Below are 19372 nucleotides of genomic sequence, written 5' to 3' on the forward strand. Positions count from 1 at the left end.
GCCACACCCGCGCATCCTAGCAGCTTTGCTGGGCTGCCTCGGCCTTCTCCAGCCTAGAATGTGCCTTGAGCCTTCCTCCACTGGGGAGTCTGGGAGATTCCCCACGCTCATAGAAATGTCTGTTTCCATGAGCTAGGGCGAAGGGCAAGTCACGAGGTGCGGTGACTGGACCGGGGTCACAGATAGGGGGGAACGAAGGGCAGGCGTGGTGAGCTCGGAGGCAGGAGAATGAGAGAGACGCAGACTAGAGCCAAGTACCCAAGAGACCCCGGTCACATTCCTGCAGAGCCTTGAGTGACATGGGCAGGCGGGAGGACTGGTTCACGTGCCTGCCGGCGGACGTGCAGCTGTCTCTGCCTCGTGGCTGTCTGCCTGTCCCCAGCTACAGTCCCTTTGTCTGTCCAGAGCTTTGTGTGTTTCTTTGTCTGCTCGCTTCTCTCCCATCCCCCTTTCTTCCTCTGCCCGCTGTCTGTTGGTCCAGACCCCGCTGTCTGTCCCTCCGCTGTGCGTCGGCGCCTTGGGTCCTAGCCTGTTTCCAGTTCGGGTCTCCATTTTCTTCTTTCTAGGATGGCCCAGCCGTCTGTCTTCTATCATGCTTGCAAAACTCAAGAGCGTGGGCCGGTGGCTTTACTTGGACTGCTCGGGCATTGTATCTAACAAAGGATTTAAAGCATGTGAGAGGCGGCATGGCTCTCTTATCTTCCAAAGACGAAACAAGAAGAAAATGAAGCATGAGGCACAATGGTTAGATAGCCAGAAGGACTTCCCCGAAGAGAGGTGCAGCAAATATTAGAAGTGGTCCATAGAGGTTAACCAAAGAGGTTAAACGACCACCATTATACTCTGCATCAGGAGGACGGACGACAAAACCTAGTCGCCCCAAGAAAAGGCAGCAGGGACTTGCACAGGACACAACCCCTGTGAGGCTGCCACCTGCAGAAGCTCTTAGGTGGGGAAGGGGCGCGCGGTCATGGGCGGCTCCCCACCTCCACCCGGCTTCCTCCCATCCTCAGCTCAGGACCCCGGCCAGCCCCCCCACCCCGACTCCCCGCCGCTCGCTGAGAGATGTCTGCTGGGGACGGAGTGATGTATGGAACGCAGATAAAATGTCAGCAGTTCTAAATGGGTCCGGAGATGCAGCCGTGGGGGGCGCGGGGTCCCACCCCCACTCCCTGCGAGCCCCGCGGCCGGAGCCCAAATGAGGTTTTGAAGAGGAGCCGGCGGGCGGGGCGGCGGCCGGGCGGGGCGGCGGGCGCTGATGTATGGCGGTTTCATAACTTCCTCGGTATTAAAGGCGGGTTCACGCGGAGGGCAGCGCCATCAATCAGCGGCCTCAATGGGCTGGGATCCTCCGCGAGACGCGCGGCTGCGCGGCCCGGCCGGCGCGGGGGCGCGGGGACCCAGGCCGCACCCCGGAGGATGTGCGGGGTGGCCCGCCCGCACGGGGCGAGGGGCAGGCTTTGAACGTGAAGTTGATCACATGCAAATCGCATGCAAATGTATGCAAGGGAGCTTTTGCTGCGGGGGCCCGCCGCTCCCGCGTCCTCCTTCCCCGGGGAAGGCTGGGGAGGGTTTGCATCCGGTTCCGCCTGGTGCCCCGGGGTGCCTGGGCTCCCTCTTCATCCTGGCTGCGGGGGGGGGGGTAAGGGTGGGGGCAAGATGGTACCAGCCGGAGTGACAGGGAGTGTTGGGAAAGGCCGCTGATAGACTGGACAAGGAGCAGAAGGTCCCTGGTGCCTGGGCCTGGCGTCCTCTCTGACAGGTGGAGTGTCAGCTCAGCATAGGTGGCAAGCATGTATCACAAGTCCGCTCTGATACTTTGTTTCTTAACGAGCTGGAGTCAGACTCCCGTTGTAGCTGAGGAGGATGACCTTGAGCACCTGAAGCTCCTGCCTCCAGCCTCCCTGCTGGACTGCAGGTGTGTGCCACCTTGCCTACTCTGTTATTTTCTTTCTTCCTTGTGGGGGTTAGAACCCAGGACCTGGAAGCTGCTCAGCCAGGGCTCCCCAGCCCCGCACGGGGAGTCACTAGACACCCTGGAGAGAAGCAAGTGCCAACCTCCAGGGACACACACAGGCTGGCAGAGCCATAAGCCCTAAAGCTCCACCAGACAGGCTGAACTATCGGTTCCAAGGGTTGCCAGCCGGATACAGGCAAAGGGGAATCTTTCCCATAGGGGGTCTTGGGATATGGGAATAATTCCAGGCCAGAGGGTGGTGGCATTGAGGATGAGAAAGTCAAAGTGCTGGACCGGGAGTGCTGGGAGCCCTCCTGAAGCACTTCCGTGGGGTGTCTGGTGTGGGAGGAGACTCAGCAGAGCTCAGCCTCTCCTGCTGGCTTCCCAACACTGTTCTGTAAGCCGTGGAGTGGAGTATAGAGGTGAGGAGAGGGTCATGTGTGTGTGTGTGTGTGTGTGTGTGTGTGTGTGTGTGTGTGTGTGTGTGTGTAGGGGGGTATGGGGGCGTTGGAGAGTACTACATGGGACGGAGCCAAAGAAGGGGGATGTGGGAGAAGGCTGTGAGAGAACAGGGATAAGTATGGCCTTCAAGTCTTCCTTTGTATCCCGCGGCTGTGGACACAGTCAGGGGTCAGGGTGATGGCTAGGTGGCATGTTGGGTCACAGGACACCTTCTCACTTGGCTTTGTGGCCTTGTTTCCGGCCTGGATCTCCTTCCTTTCCTAGTTGCTCTGCTCGGCTCAAGCGTGGGAGATGCTCTCAGTCTGCAAAAATCGAAATCTGATGTCCATTTTTCTCATTCCAAGACCTGGGCATCAGTCCCCCACCCCCGCCCCAAATGCTGTCTGTCTGATGTCTGTGTGGTCCCCTCAGGATAACTGGTCTGAACAGCTCTAACACCACTCAGACAGATTACGAGGCTCCCAACCTCTCCCACTCCACCACTGCATCCAGCCAAATTACTCAGCATCCCCCTCCCCCAGCCTGGGGCTCGGATGAAATCCGATTAGTGAGAAGCGAACCTCACTGAGCTGACGGGTCCTCCAATAATTGCTTCCCAAGTAAGCAATGCACATCAGCTCTCGAGCTGCCCACCCCTCTCCTGGGTACCCATGCATCCAGAGCCAGGAGCCGGGCATCTGAGCTGCAAGATTAGGAAGCTGCCACCTGCCTTCAGTTAAGTGGGTTTTTCTGTTGGTTTGGGACTGAGGGTCAGAGTAAAGCTTTAGCTAATGGACGTCCACATTTCTACCGTCTCACCACACGGGGAAATCTCCATACCTATTTCTCTGTAGGATAGAGGAAGGCAGACATAGAGACCAGAGGCTGGGAATTGGCTTGATATGAACTCAGCTTCCCTGCTTGGGAATTGGAGCCTGGGCACCTGCAGGCAGCATCTATAGATTAACTCCCGGAAGAACTGGACAGTCCTGTAACAGATGCCTTTGCAGGCTGATCAACCTTTGAGGTTTCTGAGCCAGAGTCAAGGGTAGCCTTGGCTTTACACACATGCTTACACACACACACACACACACACACACACACACACACACACACCCTGCCCTCCTCTTCCCCAAAGCAGGACATTTAGTGGGTTTGGTGTCTGCTTGGCATTTATTTATTTATGAATGTGTGATCATGTGCCACTACACATATAAAGGCCAGAAGACATCCTCTCCTTCTACCATGTGGACTGGAGTCCTTTACCTGCTAAGGCACCCTGCCAGTCTAACCCCTCCCCTTTTCTTTCTTTTTCTTTTTCTTTTTTCTTTTATACAAGGTCTGGCTGCATAGCTCAGGCTGGTTTCAAACTTGTGATCTTCCTGCCTCAGTCTCCAGTGTTGACATTACAGGTCTATGGAGCTATACCCAGCAAGAAGGGCATTTTATGTGCCTGCTAATCTCTCCTCATTGTCTTTCAGTGGTGTGTGTGTGTGTACACTGGCATGGGACCCAGTGTGTGCGTGCTAATCTGTACTTCACCACTGAGCTATGCCCTGCCCTCCTTCCTTCGTCTCTACTGGAAACCCTTCCTTTTTCTGATGGTTCTTCTAATGTCCTCCCGACCTTTGGAGACTGAAGGGCACTGTGAACCACTGACTCCCAGGGCGAATCCTAACTCTGGCAGAGTGTGGTCTCTGATGGACTCTCGGGGTGGGGGTGGGGGGACCACTGACTCCCAGGGCGAATCCTAACTCTGGCAGGGTGTGGTCTCTGATGGACTCTGGGGGGGGGGGGACCACTGACTCCCAGGGCAAATCCTAACTCTGGCAGAGTGTGGTCTCTGATGGACTCTCGGGGGGGGGGGGGGACCACTGACTCCCAGGGCTCATCCTAACTCTGGCAGGGTGTGGTCTCTGATGGACTCTGGGGGGGGGGGGCGGATGAGTTGGCTAGTACTGTGCCTTTGTGTCTGGCCATGAGGTGGAGGGCTCGGTCCAGCATCTGCCTGCAGGCCTGCCTGTAGCCATAGCAACAAGGACTAACCTTCACACGGGGCCCCTTCTGGGCCAGGGCTTAATAAAGCACCTTGCCAGTTAATTTATTGTGAAAGACATAGAGATTTCAAGGATTGTACCATTTTACAGCTGGGATAACCGAGGCCCAGAGAAGTGAAGTAACCTGCCTGAGGTCCCCATCTGTAAGCCAAGATCATGCCTGCAGATCTAGCCCCAGTTCCAGACTATCAGTTTTCACTCTGATGTTCCCTCATGTTTGCTGACCTGGCTGGGAAAGAGGGGATCAGAGCGTGGAGAGAAGCCCCAGAAAGTCCTTTGGAGTTTCCCAGGGAAGTGGCCAGGTGACACCTGGTACCCAGAGAGGGGGAAACGTGGCTTGCATTCATCCAATAGGCAATTTTAGCTTTGTGCAGCCACGGAGGTCCTTTGCAAGGGAAGGGAAGGGCTGCCTGGCCTAAAAATCTCAGCAAGGCAGAACCAGCTCCCTCAACAGCCAATAGATGGCACTCGTGGCCCAACACAGCTCCCGTAGCCTGGGGAAATCCGAGGGAAACAAGAAAGCAAATTAACCCTTCTGCAGGCTGAGTAGCAGCTGTTGGCCCTCAGAGGCCTCTCTAAAGCCCAGGGCACACCTGCTAGCTCCTCCTGAGCCATGGCCAGGATCTACTGTCCCCCCTGCCTCTCAAGGCCATGAACCACTGTCAGCCTGTAGATTGAAGGCTTCTGGAGGGCCAGGAGACTAGGGAAGGGCTACGCCCACCTCTCATCTCTGGGAAGTCTCTGGGTCTCATCTCTAAGCATCTTTCCTCCAGCAGAGCTCTAAGCCCACGATTTCTGAAAGAGAGAAGGACTTTTGGGGAGGGCTTCCTAAGCAAACTGTTCTAGGAGAACTTGGAAAGATGGGGTGTGTAATGGCTCACAGGGGTCAGCATTAGCAGTTCAAGGTGACTGCCTGCACCTGTTTCTCTTTCCCTTGGGACTTGCTCTGAGCTTCCAGGAGTCAGTGGGCTCATAGGGACAGAAAAGCCGCTCAGTTCTACAGAAGTGGACATTAGGTGGTGAGCATCTTTTTTTGTTTTGTTGTTTGTTTGGTTGGGTTTTTTGTTTGTTTGTTTGTTTTTGAGAGAGGGTCTCACTATATATTCCAGAGATCTGTCTTCTTCAGCTCACTGAATGCTGGCATTAAAGGCAAGAGCCACCATGCCAGGCATGTGGGGGCATTTTGTAGCCTGTTTTCCAGTTACTCACTTTACTGACTGTTGTTCTGCCTGAGGCCAACGTGGGTGCTGAGGGGTTGTTGTAAATAATTGGCCTTGGGGTGGTGGCCCACATGGGCTTTTAGTCCTAGCATTCAGGAGACAGAGTCAGGCAGAGCTTTGAGCTTGGGGCTAACCTGGTCTGCATAGTGAGTTCCTGGACAGCCAAGATGAGATCCTGGGGGGCAGGGGTATCTAAAAGGATGGTGGGACCTATAATTAATTTCTTCTGTCCCTCCGTCAATCTCTTTTCTTTTCTTTCTTTATTTTTTTAAAGATTTATTTTTTATACACTGTTCTGCTTGCATGTACACCTTAACAGCAGAAGAGGGCCCTAGATCTCATTATAGATGGTTGTGAGCCACGATGTGGTTGCCGGGAATTGACCTCTGAGCCATCTCTCTAGACCCTCCCCCCCCCTTTTTTTTTTAAAGATTTATTTATTTTATGTATGTGAGTGCTCTGTCTGCATTACCCCTGCAGGCCAGAAGACACTGCTCTTAACCGCTGAGCCACCTCTCCAGGCCAGGTTCTTAGGATTTTTAAAAAGATGTACATTGGTGTTTTGACTGGACATACATTTGTGTGAACAGGAGTTACAGACAGTTGTGAGCTTCCGTGTGGGTACTGGGAATTGAACCTGGGTCCTCTGGAAGAGCAGTCAGTGCTCTTAACTGCTGAGCCATAGGTCCAGCCTGCTCTCAGGCTCCTTAAATAATGAGACGACCACTATGGTGAAGTCCCTCCTCCCTCATTTTTGTTTGGAGAAAGGAGAATGTACAAATAATGAAACAGAAGTTTATTTTCACTTATTGCAGAGGAAGCAGAGACATTGAGATACACCCAGGGGAAGAGAGAGACGGCTAGCGACAGAAAGAAAGCCATGCAAGAGGCAAGTGACAAATCTAGATTTGCACAGCAGAAAAGGGGCAAGACTCAGAGGGAAGAGGCTGTTGCACGCTATAGCTCAGCAGACAACGGGCAGTCTCTGGTGTCGTGGGGATGCAGGTGGCTCCTCACCTCTATGCTGGAGGTCATAGCAGCTGCACCCGTTGCTTTTATCTGTTCATGGGACGCTAGAACAGTCTTGGCAAAGGGATAGTGTTTTGGGCACACTGGTTTTCTTCCCTAACAGCTGCTGGGGGACCTTACTTTAGCGTTGAGAACCCTGGATTTCTCAGACATGTGTGTTGGAGGAGGCAGAGGACCCAAAAGATAACTATCTGTATAAAAGATTCCACAGTCAGCACGCAGAAGCATCCAGATGGCCAGGAATAAAGCAGGAACCGAACAGCTTTGGAAGTCAGTGCGGAGGAGACAGATAGTCAGGTGCGTTTGGGGGTTAGGAGTTGTTGGGGAAGGTTTCGTGGGTAGACTATAGTAGGAGAATTTGGAAAGGTGGGATATGCAATGGCTGTGTTTGTTTGTTTGTTTGTTTGTTTTCCAAGACAGGGTCTCTCTGTGCAGCCTTGGCTGTCCTGAACTCACTTTTTGTAGACCCGGCTGGTCTCGAACTCACAGCGATCCACCTGCCTCTGCCTCCTGAGTGCTGGGATTAAAGATGTGAGGCACCACCACACCCGGCGCAGTGGCTATTGTTATATGTCCACTTATGTGGGCTAAGGGACACCCAGAGTTGGTAAACAACAAACATCTGAGGTTTGAATTGGCACACCAAGTCGGGAGAATTCTCCTGGGCGATTCAATCTGAGTGGGCAGCACCCAACCTCTTCAGAGCCCAGTGGAACAAGTGACTGAGCAAGGCTCTCTCTCCAGGGCCTCACTGTGTAGCCCAGACTGGCCTTCAGCTGATGGTCCTGCTTCAGCCACTCAAGTCATTGGATTACAGGTATGCACCACCACACCGGCCATACTGGCTTCCAGTTCTGCCCCTGCAGACTGGGCTGTGTCTACCCTCTGCCTTCAGGCATCGTGGGAGACTTGTCTGAGAGCCTTGGCTCTCAGATCTTTCCGTCTCTTGCGGCTTCTCTCAGAAGCTTCTCTGTAGAACCACTTCAGGCTCAGGCAACTGCACAGAGGGCTTTCCTCATAACTTGGGGCAGCAGGCGGGCTAAAAAGGGTCTCTGGTGGGTGAAGGATTGGAGATGGCTGGAGAGTCCAGATGGTTGTGACGTCTTAATTTAAATCACATTATTAAACTACAATCCCCAGCGACCCGTGGAGCTCCTGTAGCGAGCTTTCCGGGGATCTGGCATTTCCGGAGGAAGCGGACACTGCTAGCCATTCTCCTTATTTAAATGCTGTTGACTACGACTCCCAGTGTCCTTCTCGCCGGAACGAAGAAAGGAAGCGGAAGCTGCAAGGGAAGCCGGTGCAGGTGAGGGCGTAGTGGGGCTGCATCTATGCGCTGGGCGGAGGGGGCTCGCGGGGCTCCCGAGGGGTGTTGGCGCTGCGACGCCGAGGACTTACAGGGACCCCTGTGAACCCTGCAGCGCTATTTTGATTGGAATCCTGTGGATTCCTGAAGCGCCTACAACGGGCAGGGGCTAGCTAGTGGCTTGGGTTCTTGTTTTTATTTTAGGTTTATTTATTCATGTATTTTACACATATGGGTGTTTTGTCTGCACACCAGAAGAGGGCACTGGATCCTATAGGATTACAGTTAGATTGTTGTGAGCCGCTTTGTGGGTGCTGGGAATTGAACTCAGGACCATTGGAAGATCAGCCAGTGCTCTTGATGGCTGAGCCGTCTTTGTACCCCAGTGTGGGCTGGATTCTGTTAAACTTCTTGGAGTTAATTTCACAAAGGTTGCATAGAGGTATGCAGTTTACCACTGACCATATGTATCCCAGTGTCGCCCTTTGCTTTTAAATGTATTTTGACATGTGTGATACATTTCTTAAGCTTTTGGGTTTTTTTTTTTTTTTTTTTTCTTTTTAAGAAAAGAAAACGCATAGTCCAAGTTGGTCTAACCCTTGTTATGGGAGATCGCTCTTGGTCGTCTCATCTTTCTGCCTCTACCTCCTGAGTGCTGGGCTTATAGGCATGCGCCTCCACACCTGGCTGCAGTGCTGGGGATTGATCGCAAAGCTTCATACATCCTTGGTAGCCACTCCACTGAGTTGCAGCATAAAGCTTATGGCCGTTGGTGACTTTAGGTGGAACCACCAGGTGTCTCCTTAGAGCTCCTAATGTTTTGTCCAGGATAGTAAAGCTCAGATTATACTGTATTTCAGCATGTTTATCTGCCCTCTCAGTTCTTGGCTTCCCTTAATTAAGCCTGTTTTACATTATTCATTTAGGAGACCGATATGTAAGGGACTCATAAATATTTAAAAATAAACATCAGCTGGTGGTAAGTTGGTGGACTATGTGGCTCCTATAGAGAAGAGCCTTAAAATGAAGGAGAGTCTTCTTAGGTATCTCGGCTGGGAGGGCACTTGCTGCCAAACCTCATGACCTGAGTTCGATCCTCAGAGCCTTGACAGAAGAAGAAGAGAACCAGCTCTCAAAAGTTGTCTATGACCACACGTGTGATACGGCACACTTTCTGTCCCCAGTAAATACATAAATGTTAAGAGGAAATAAACCAGGACTAGAATTCAAGTCAGCTGACTTTTAGCTTGTGGTACTTGCTGTCAGACTGGGCTTTAACGATTGAATAGTGAGCCGGGCAGTGGTGACGCACGCCTTTAATCCCAGCACTCGGGAAGCAGAGGCAGGCGGACCGTTGTAAGTTTGAGGCCAACCTGGTCTACATAGTTAGTCCAGGACAGCCAAGGCTACACAGAGAAACCCTGTCTCGAAAAACCAAAAAAAGATCAAACAAACAAAACCAACCAATCAACCAACCAAACAAAAAACAATTGAATAGTGAAAACAAAGTCTTAATGATTTCTGTTTGTCCATTTTCTGTATGTCCGTCCTTGCTGTCTTCAGCAAACAGCAGGTCTGTGTCAGACCGGAGAGAGATCACGACTGCTGCTTTTTCTAATATTGGTCCTGCACAGGGAACTGCGAAGCAAGGTCCCAGAAAACCAAGTTCAGCACACCATCCTCAGTTTTCCAGAATGTTCTGGGAGCCCATGTGGACAAATCAGTTAAATATTTCTGGCCTGGTGTGGTGGCACATGCAGGTAATCCTAGCACTCAGGAGACTGAGGCGGGAAGGATGCTGCCAGTTTGCGGTTCGTCTGGTCTACATCTTCAGTTTCAGGACAGCCAAAGCCATGTAGTGAGACTTTGTCTCAGAACACGTAACTTAAAGATAAAGTTGAAAAGAAAAGGGGAGGAGGAGGCAGGCAGCAGCGGGTGATGCAGCTTAGTGACAGAGAACTGTCACACTGTCATAACTGGGGCTGCGGGCTCCATCACGGATGGTTCAGTGATCAGGGCGGCTCAGTAGGAAAGTCCTTGTCTGGCCCCAGGGCTCTCTCCCTAACACAGAGAAACAAAAACTCGTTGTTTGAAGGTAGCTTTGTTTATTTTTTATTTTTTTATTTTTGTTTTTTGAGACAGGGTCTCTCTGTGTATATCCCGGGCTGTCCTGGACTCACTTTGTAGCCCAGGCTGGCCTCGAACTCACAGCGATCCACCTGCCTCTGGGCTCCTCAGTGCTGGGATTGAAGGCGTGCACCACCGCCGCCTGGCCCTGAAGGTGGCTTTAAACAAGACTGACGAAGTAGAAACGGAAAGAATAGGGCAGGGATTGTTAATGACCTAATAATTTCTAGGATCTTGTAGGTGTGGCAGGGAATGGAACAGAGCCTGGCCCCTGGTCTCCCTGGCTCCGGTTGGGGGAGGCAAAGGGTGAAGTCATGAAGAAGCCACTAACTTTGGCAGCACCCCGAGGCTCTCAGCTTCCACCTGCGCGTGCGAACCACGCATTGTTTGAGACACTTATGTCTTGGCTTCGCAGCCAGCCTCCTTGTGTGCGGTCTGTCGGGATTTATTGCTGTGATAGATCCCTGAGAAGAAGAGCACGAGAGAGGAAAGGTAACCCTGGCTCACACTCTCAGAGGGTCCAGTCCCCAGTGGCTTGTGCTGAGGCAGGGCACCCATGATGGAAAGGTGGGTACAGGGCAAAGCTGCTCGTAGCCTGTTGGCCAGGAAACAGAGCAGTGGGTGGCTGGAGGGGACCAGGGCCGAGATACACCCTTCAAAGACCCTACTTTCCTCCAACTAGGCCTCATGCCCAATAGCCTATGAAGTTAGCATCCTCATTCATAGAGCCATCTCTCGATAGTGCCGCCAGCTGGGGGCCAAGCCTTCCACATTGTATAATCCCAGCTGTGGGGGCGGGGCTGGGCTCTGAGGAATGTCCTGGTACACTGAAGAGGCAAAGCACCAAGGAGATGGTTTGAGCTGCACCTTGAAGGATGAGCATGAACCGGGTCGCCCTCCTGGCTGGCGGCGGTTGGTGTCCTGGTTACCTCGGGGATCGTATTAGGTTGGGTTGGTAGAAGTGACCTGGGCAAAGTGTTGGGAGTTGGGGGTTAGGAGAAACATTTTGAAAGTGAGCGGGATGGCCAGCGACGAGCCCTGGGTGTGCATAGGCGTGTGAGAAAGAACAGCTGTTGCAGCTTAGAAGGCTTGCTGCTGAGTCCCTTCCCCTCTCCCCATTTATAGACAGCTTTATGAAGTGGGTATTATTATGATGCCCCGTATTCAGATGTGAAAGCCCAGAGCTCTCTGGCCATGGTTGCGTAGCTTGTAAGAGTCTATTCAGAGTCTAGTAATCATCCCACTTACCTCTGAGGATTCTTGAGTGTGGGAGATAAGCTGGGCTGGCCTGGGGTTAGGGGCTTGTAGAATTAGTAGGGTGCCCATAAAACCATCTAAGGCAAGATGGCATGGGTGGTTAAGAGCATAGCGTGAGTCAGATAGTGTGGGTTCAAATCCCAGCTTCATTACTTGCTAACTGCATGACCCTAAGGCAGCTTGCTTGATCTCGTTAAGCCTCAGTCTCCTGGCTTGTAACTTGGGAGCAATAGTACCCACCTCATGGGGTTGTTATGGAGATCAATGATGTGTACCTGGCGTAGAGCAATTGCTCACCACCTGGAAGACGCTGTAATTAGCCCTCTCAAGTCTCTGGGCTGTGGCTGTGCACCTGCATCTCATCCGTCAGCTCAGTATTTCCAGGACACGCTCATCCTGGCTGGACCGGCTTTTTTTTTTTTTTAAATTAAGGATGACATTGGAGAGAAAGGATGCCATAGATGTATCCTGACGGTGTAGCCTGGCTTGGTGCAAGCTGTAATCCCAGCACTTTAGAAGTGGAGGCAGGAGAATCGGGAGTTTCTGACCATCAGCAGCTACGTAGCAAGCTTGAGACCAGTCTGGGCACCTGTGACCCTATCTCAATAAATACGTAAGGAAGGGGGTAAGGATGACCTAGTGGCTAAGAGTGTGTTCTGCTCTTGTACCCACACATATGTAGCACGTGCGCGCGGACACACACATACAGAGAGAGAGAGAGAGCAAGAGAGAGAGAGAGAGAGAGAGAGAGAGAGAGAGAGAGAGAGGCAGACAGGCAGGCAGACAGGTAGACAGAGACATACACACAGATAAAGACAAATATTTTTCTTTTGGGGGGAGGTGTTGTGGGGTTTTTTTTGTTGTTGTTGGTGGTTTCTTTCCTTTTTCTTTTCTTTCTTTTTTCTTTTGTTTTTTTGAGACAGGCTTTCTCTGTGAAATAGCCCTGGCTGTCCTAGAATTCTCTTTGTAGACCAGGCTGGCCTCGAACTCACAGAGATCTGTCTGCCTCTGCCTCCCGAGTGCTGGGATTAAAAGCGTGTGCCACCATGCCCAGCTCTGGTTTTGATTTTGTTTTTTTTGAGACAGGGTTTCTCTTTGTAGGCCTGTCTGTCTTGGAACTCACTCTGTAGACATGGCTGGCCTCAGAATTCACTCCCTGCCTCTGCCTCCTGCGTGCTGGGATTAACGGTGTGTGCCACCACCACCTGGAGGCTTGAGGCATTTCTTTGAGATAGTCTCCGACATAGCCCTGAATTTACTATCTAGACCAGGCTGCCTTCAAAGTCACAGAGATCCACCTGTCTCTGAAGTGCTGATTAAAGGCATTACCAAAATGCCTGGCACTTTTAAAAAAAGGATTTATTTATTATTTATACAGTATTCTGCCCACATGTGTTCCTACACTCCAGAAGAGGGCACGAAATCTCACCAAAGATGGGTATGAGCCACCATGTGGTTGCTGGGAATTCAACTTAGAACTCAGGCCCTTTGGAAGAACAGACAATGCTCTTAACCTTTGAGCCATCTCTCCAGCCCCACATTTTTTTTTCTTAAGGAAAAGAAATGTCAGCCAGGCCTGGTGGCACACATCTGTAATCCCAGCACTCCAGGGAGACAGAGGCAGGAGGATCTCTGTGAGTTCAAGGCCAGCCTAATCTACAAACTGAGTCCAAGACAGCCAAGGCTACACAGAGAAACCATGTCTCGGAAAAACAAAACAGAACAACAACAAAAACAAAAAAAGAGAGAAAAGAAATATACTAGATAACCGTGCCTGATTGTGCAGGTTGAAATCCCACTTATTTCAGAGGCTTGAGGCAGGCAACAGGATCACGAGTTCAAGGCCAACCTAGGCTAGAGTAAATTAAAGGCCAGCTTGAGTCACTTAGTGAGACATCCCCATCAAAACATGGGAAGGGTTAGGACTGTAGAGCACTTGCCTAGCATGGTCAATAGCTCGGGTTTAATTTATCACTGGAGGTAAAAAAAAAAAAAAAAGAGAGAGAGAGAGAGAGAGAAAAGGAAGAAAGAAAATGTGCTGTGTGCTCAGCGTGGCCTAAGAACCGTTGGCTCTGGCCTCGGCTGGTGGAAGGCTTGGGATGGGTACCATTGTGGGTAATATCTAGGCCAATGTGATAGGATCTGGAATGGTTTTGAAGACGAGTCTCTGGGTGTGTCTGTGAAAGACTTTCTTTTCCTTTTTTCTTTTTTAAAAGATTTATTTATTTATATATGTATACAGTGCTCTGTCTGCATGTACACCTGCAGGCAGAAGAGGGCATCCAATCACGTTACAGATGGTTGTGAAGCCACCATGTGGTTGCTGGGAATTGAACTCAGGACCTTTGGAAGAGCATTCAGTGCTCTTAACCTCTAAGCCATCTCTCCAGCCCCATGAAAGACTTTCTAAATTGGGCTAATTGAGGTGAGAGAACCTGTACTGTGTGCGTGTGGTACCATGGGCTCTCGGGGCCGTGGACTGTCTTAGGGTTTCTATTACTGGCACAAAACACCATGACCAAATGCAACTAAAGGAGGGAAGGGTTTGTTTTAGCTTGCTGTTTCATGTCACAGTCCATCATCAAGGATGTCAGGGCCGTGAAGGGGTGCTGCTCACAGGCTTGCTCCCCCCTTGGCTTGCTCAGCCTGCTTTCTGATAGCACCCAGGACCACCAGCTCAGGGGTGGGGGATGTTTTCTCAGTTGAGGATCCATCTTCCAACATGACTTTAGCTCATGTCAAGTTGACGTTAAAAACTAGGCAGCAAGTGGCTCACGCCTGTAATCCCAAGAGGCAGGTGGATCTCTGTGAGCTTGAGACCAGCCTGGTCTACAAAGTGAGTCCAGGACAGCCAAGGCTACACAGAGAACCTCTGTCTTGAAAAAATCAAAACAAACAAACAAACAAACAAACAAAAACCCACAACCAAAAATCCAAGCCGGCACAGCATAAAAAGGAGAACTCTAGCCAGGTTTGGTAACACACACTTTTAATCCCACGTAGAGACAGGAGGATGTCTATGGGTTCAAGGCCAGCCTGGTCAGCATGCTGAGGTTACATAGTGAGCACCTGTCTCATAAAACCAAGGCAGGTGGTGGTGTTCAGGGAGAGAGAGGGAGAGATCTAATTGAATGCAGGCGTTCATTGCTTTCTGAGTCTTTACTATGACTCCTGCAGCCATGGCCCACTTCCATGAACCTGTATCCTCTGTGAGCTGGGATAAATCCTTCCTCCATTTGCCTGTGAGGGACTTTGTTGAAACAAGACAAGTAACTGTAACTATGTAGCGAGCTCTTAACTATCAGGAAGAGGGTGGGTCTGGACTCCCGGAGCAAAGGCCAGGAAATGATAGTAGGAGCCCCCAGCTAGTACAGAGCCTAACATTGGGTTGAGGTTGAAGGAAACGCTGTCCCCTTCTTTTCCAGGTGACAGCAGCATGGCTGTGCCCCAGACTTTTCCACCAGGGCCTACCCATGAGCCCTCAGGTGCCCTGACGGAGCCTCTGTCTTGCACCGGAAGCTTGGCTGAGGCTTTCCTGAAAGAGGAGCTTCGGCTCAATGCTGAGCTGAGCCAGCTGCAGTTTCCAGAGCCTGTGGGTGTCATCTACAACCCAGTGGACTATGCTTGGGAGCCACACCAAAACTACGTCACTCGCTACTGCCAAGGCCCCAAGGAAGTGCTCTTCCTGGGCATGAACCCAGGGCCCTTTGGCATGGCCCAGACTGGGGTAAAGGCCTGCCTTCCTCTGGTGGGCGGGTCTGGGGCTGTGAAGGAGGGATGTGTAATTGCCTGGGACATGTGTGGGTCCCCTGCCCCATCCCCTGCAGGACACACACACTGGCTCCTGTGGTCTCAAGCACTCTTCCCCACTTCTCTGTGCCTAGTTAACCAAGCACGCTAATGGTAGTTCCGTTTCCCCTGCGAGCTCTCCACTAATTGCCTCTGAGAGCCCTTCCTTCCTGCCCCATACCTCACCTTGCCGGATCTCCCTTGTCCCTAGAGTGTGGTTGGAGTCAGGGCTGGGTTTGCTGGGTCCTCCAGGAAGGTTGGCTGGGAGTGGGATGAAGGTGCAGGAGCCGCAGGGCATTCTGCTGGCAGACCCCGCAGTCTCGGAAAGGTTCAGAACAGGGCCAAGCTTAGGGGCTGCCTGCTTTCCCCTTAGGGATCAGGGTGAGTGACTGTGGTTCAGTAGGGGGGTGCACTGCAACTGGGGGAGGTAAAGAGGCCTCAGGGCAGGAGGCTCAATCGCTTTTATTGACCCCAACCGAGTGCTGAAAGGTGATCGATGATGATCGATGAAATGGCAGCCTGAGGCCTGAGGCTCGGAGGGTGCCCAGAGATCAGCGGTCAGCCTGCCCTGTCTCCTTTCACTCTGGCGATCTGTCTGTCACCAGCATTAGAATCATGCCCTCTGTAGGGCCAAATGCCCTAGTGTTCTGCCCATATTTGGCCCCAGCACCTGGAGAAAGTAGAGGCACACAGTTTCTGCTGGGCACAGTCCACAGTGGGGGGGGGGGGGGGACGAAAGAAAACCAACAGTCGCAAACCACAGGGCAGAGAGTCCTTAACACAGAGCCGTGGGTGACGGTGGGGGTGGGCGAGATCACCACGGTAGGTGGAGAGGGTCAGGTCTCCAGGGCGAAATCCCATGTGTGTCTCTCTCCTTCCCTCACAGGTACCTTTTGGGGAAGTGAATGTGGTCCGGGACTGGTTGGGCATTGGGGGCCCAGTGCTGACCCCTCCCCAAGAGCATCCCAAGCGACCAGTGCTGGGACTGGAGTGCCCACAGTCAGAGGTGAGCGGAGCCCGATTCTGGGGCTTCTTCCGGACCCTCTGTGGACAGCCCCAGGTCTTCTTCCGGCACTGCTTTGTCCACAACCTGTGTCCTCTGCTTTTCTTGGCTCCCAGCGGACGAAACCTCACCCCGGCTGAGCTGCCTGCCAAGCAGCGGGAGCAGCTTCTGGCGATCTGCGACGCGGCCCTCTGCCGGCAGGTGCAGCTGCTAGGGGTGCGGCTGGTAGTGGGAGTTGGGCGTCTGGCCGAGCAGCGGGCACGGAAAGCCCTGGCAGGGCTGACGCCAGAGGTGCAGGTGGAGGGGCTCCTGCACCCCTCTCCTCGAAGCCCACAGGCCAACAAGGGCTGGGAGGCAGCAGCCAGGGAAAGACTCCAAGAGTTGGGGCTGTTGCCTCTGCTAACGGAAGAATGCCAGGGCCAGGCCTAGGTCCCCAGTAGAGACCCCAGTCAGCCTTGCACAGCAAGATGGCTGCACACAAGGTTTGCTGCACTCGCTAATGCAGGAAACAGTGCTTTCAGCCTGCTGTGCTGTCCTCTAATGGCCAGGCAGACTCTGATCCCAGGGTGGGCAGCTCTCCTGCTGTTTTCCCCTTTCTACAGTGGCCGGTTGTGCACAGCATCAGCAGAGGGTGAGCATTTTCTTGTGAGCCTCTGTGTCTGAGGTCATATTTGCCGTTTCGGAGGAATTTTTTTTGTTGGCACTGCCTTGTGTACACTGGGAAAGCTCTTGAACACTGATCTACCTCAGCCTTTTTGACACTAGCTGTACATATTAGAGGGGGTTCAGTGTGATGCTTCGACACATGTATTCAGTGTACACAGATGGAGTGCAGCCTCCTCCGTTATCAGTGCTCCCCACACTTCCCTTCCCCCACCCAGAGGGCACTCTTTCCAGAATCTCCTCTGGCAGACCCCAAGAGGGCTTGGGACCAGAACAGACATCATGTTGAGAGCGAACTTCTTACCCAGGTGTCCTGGCATACCCTTGTAATCTCATCACTAAGAAGGAGGAGGATCAGGAGTTCAAGGCCAGCCTGGAATGCATTAGGTTCTGTCTCAAAAATGAGTAAATAAATAAGTAATTTTTAAAAAAAAGTTAATTTTGCCAGGCGGTGGTGATGCACGCCTTTAATCCCAGTACTCGGGAGGCAGAGGCAGGCAGATTGCTGTGAGTTTGAGGCCAGCCTGGTCTACAAAGCAAGTCCAGGACAGCCAAAGTTACACAGAGAAATCCTGTCTCAGAAAACAAAAACAAAAACAGTGAATTTCTTCAGGGAGACCAAGGCTTGATCTGAGGGAGACTTCTGTGTAGTAGACTAGGAAAAATTTAGATTTTCATCCTTTTTTCTCCCATAAGGCCTATGAACTTTTAAATTTATTTTATTCTTTCGTTTTTCAAGGTTAAGGTTTTCTCTTTGTGGACCCCGATCTGGAGCTCATTTTGTAGACCAGGTTGACCTCAAACTCAAAACTTTTGTTTAAAAAAAAAAACCCTCCCTCTGTTTTGTTTTTGTTATTGATACTTGTTTTTAAATTTTTAAATAAGGTCTCATTGTGTTGGCCCAGAACTCATTGTATACACAGGATCTGCCTGCCTCTGCCTACTGAGTGCTGGGATTAAGAGTGCCACCCTGCCTGCCCTGCTTATGAACAACCTCTCTATGCCTCAAGATCCTCTGTAAAAATGGGGGCGCTGCCTCCTGGAACTGGTGTCGGGTGTAAGGATTGCCTGAGGTAACACTGCAGAGTGCTTTGCAGACAGCTGGCGCGTGGTACTCACTACACTCTTTCTGCTGGCCTCCCTCTGCGCTGGGGCTCTCCATCCACTCCTCAGGCCTTTGCCTACATTCCTGCTGAGGAAGGACCAATGATGTGAAAAACGCAGCCTGTGAGTTTTCAGACTAAGCATTAAAGACTCTCAAGCCTTCTTGTGTGGGCTCCCTCTTCTCCTTCCTTCTGCACCTCATTGAGGTGGGGGAAATGCTGCTTTTAGGACACTCCCTTTTCTTACCTATTTACTGTTTGCAAAAACTTCTCTCAGGTAGCTTGGAGAGGGCTGTATGAGGCCTCCGATTGCCTGTCTGAAGTTCATCAGGCTCTGCGCACTGTTGGGGTCGATGGGGAAGCGGGTGTCTCATCTGGCTCTTGAATGGTTGGTGGGGTGATCTGTGATAAGGGCTGGAAAGTGAGCCACAGCGGGAGCTCCTTAATGAGACGTGGTCTCCTGGGACACAAATCATCTCCAGCATTTTAAGCATTAGCAAGATTTTAGTTTTTGGGTTTTTTGAGACAGGGTTTCTCTGTGTAGCCTTGACTATCCCGGACTTGCTTTGTAGACTAGGCGGCCTCGAACTCACAGCGATCTGCCTGTCTCTGCCTCCCAAGTGCTGGGATTAAAAGCGTGTGCCACCACCACCTGGCAAACATTGCCATCTTTAGCTCCTAAGTGGGAGACTAAATCTTTGAGGGGTCTCCAGTGATAGGAGAGTCATTATTATTCATGTTGGGGGCTCAGCGCATACTAGAATTTGTGGGCCAACCCTGCAGGAAGCCCAGCCACATGCTTTGAGGGTTGGGACTCAGCCTGAGCGCCAGGATGGGACGAGGACAGAGGTTGAGTTCTGCCATGTGGCCCATGCGTGATCTCAACCTCTGGACACCAAATTCCTGCCAGGCTTGCTGGTTGGTGAACACACACACACACACACACACACACACACACACACACACACACGAATGACACGTAAGTTTCTTTTGAGGTAGTTGGTGCTGGTTTGTACATTCTTTCTCTCACTCACATGCTCTGTGTGTCATTTTGGAGTTCTGGGGATTGAGCCCAGGGCTTTGTGGATGTGAAGTGTGTGCCACTCTATACTGAGCTACACCCCTTGATTTGTATTTGTGATAAATTGTAATAAATAAACACTGTCTTTTCCCCTGTGTTTTGTTTTGCATATTACTGAAGCTGAAAGGGTCTCTGGGAATTCTCGAGTTTATAGATCGTTGGTCAGAAGTACAACTGGCTTCTGAGGTGACAGCATCATGTTGGGGACCCTTCCGCAGCTGGTAGGGTGTGTGCAGACTCCAAGTAGTCATCGTCAGAACCACCTCACAGCAGCACACCATCACAAGCCGTGGTCCTTTGGCCTCTGCAGCTGCTGCTAAGGATGGATCGTGGTAGCAT

At 51.7% G+C, this 19372-nt stretch overlaps 1 protein-coding gene across 7 annotated transcripts; it reads left to right on the forward strand.

The window, feature by feature from the left end:
* Positions 1-1810: 1810 nt before the first annotated feature.
* On the forward strand, positions 1811-19128 carry SMUG1 (single-strand-selective monofunctional uracil-DNA glycosylase 1). Of its 7 annotated transcripts, none has more exons than XM_084748598.1 (4): positions 7854-8010; positions 10553-10629; positions 14820-15121; positions 16070-19128. In XM_084748598.1, the coding sequence occupies exons 1-4, from the start codon at positions 7931-7933 to the stop codon at positions 16613-16615; spliced, it is 1005 nt and encodes a 334-aa protein (XP_084604724.1). In that variant the 5' UTR covers positions 7854-7930; the 3' UTR covers positions 16616-19128. The 7 variants fall into 7 exon arrangements, with proteins under 7 accessions (XP_084604729.1, XP_084604723.1, XP_084604724.1 ...); XM_084748601.1 differs by lacking the exon at positions 10553-10629 and adding an exon at positions 9574-9770 and having other exon boundaries at positions 7881-8010; XM_084748600.1 differs by having other exon boundaries at positions 7976-8010; positions 10553-10704.
* The last annotated feature ends 244 nt before the right edge of the window (positions 19129-19372 follow it).

This window comes from Acomys minous (genome assembly GCF_964271855.1).
Source record: "Acomys minous genome assembly, chromosome: 12".
NCBI classification, from domain to species: domain Eukaryota; kingdom Metazoa; phylum Chordata; class Mammalia; order Rodentia; family Muridae; genus Acomys; species Acomys minous.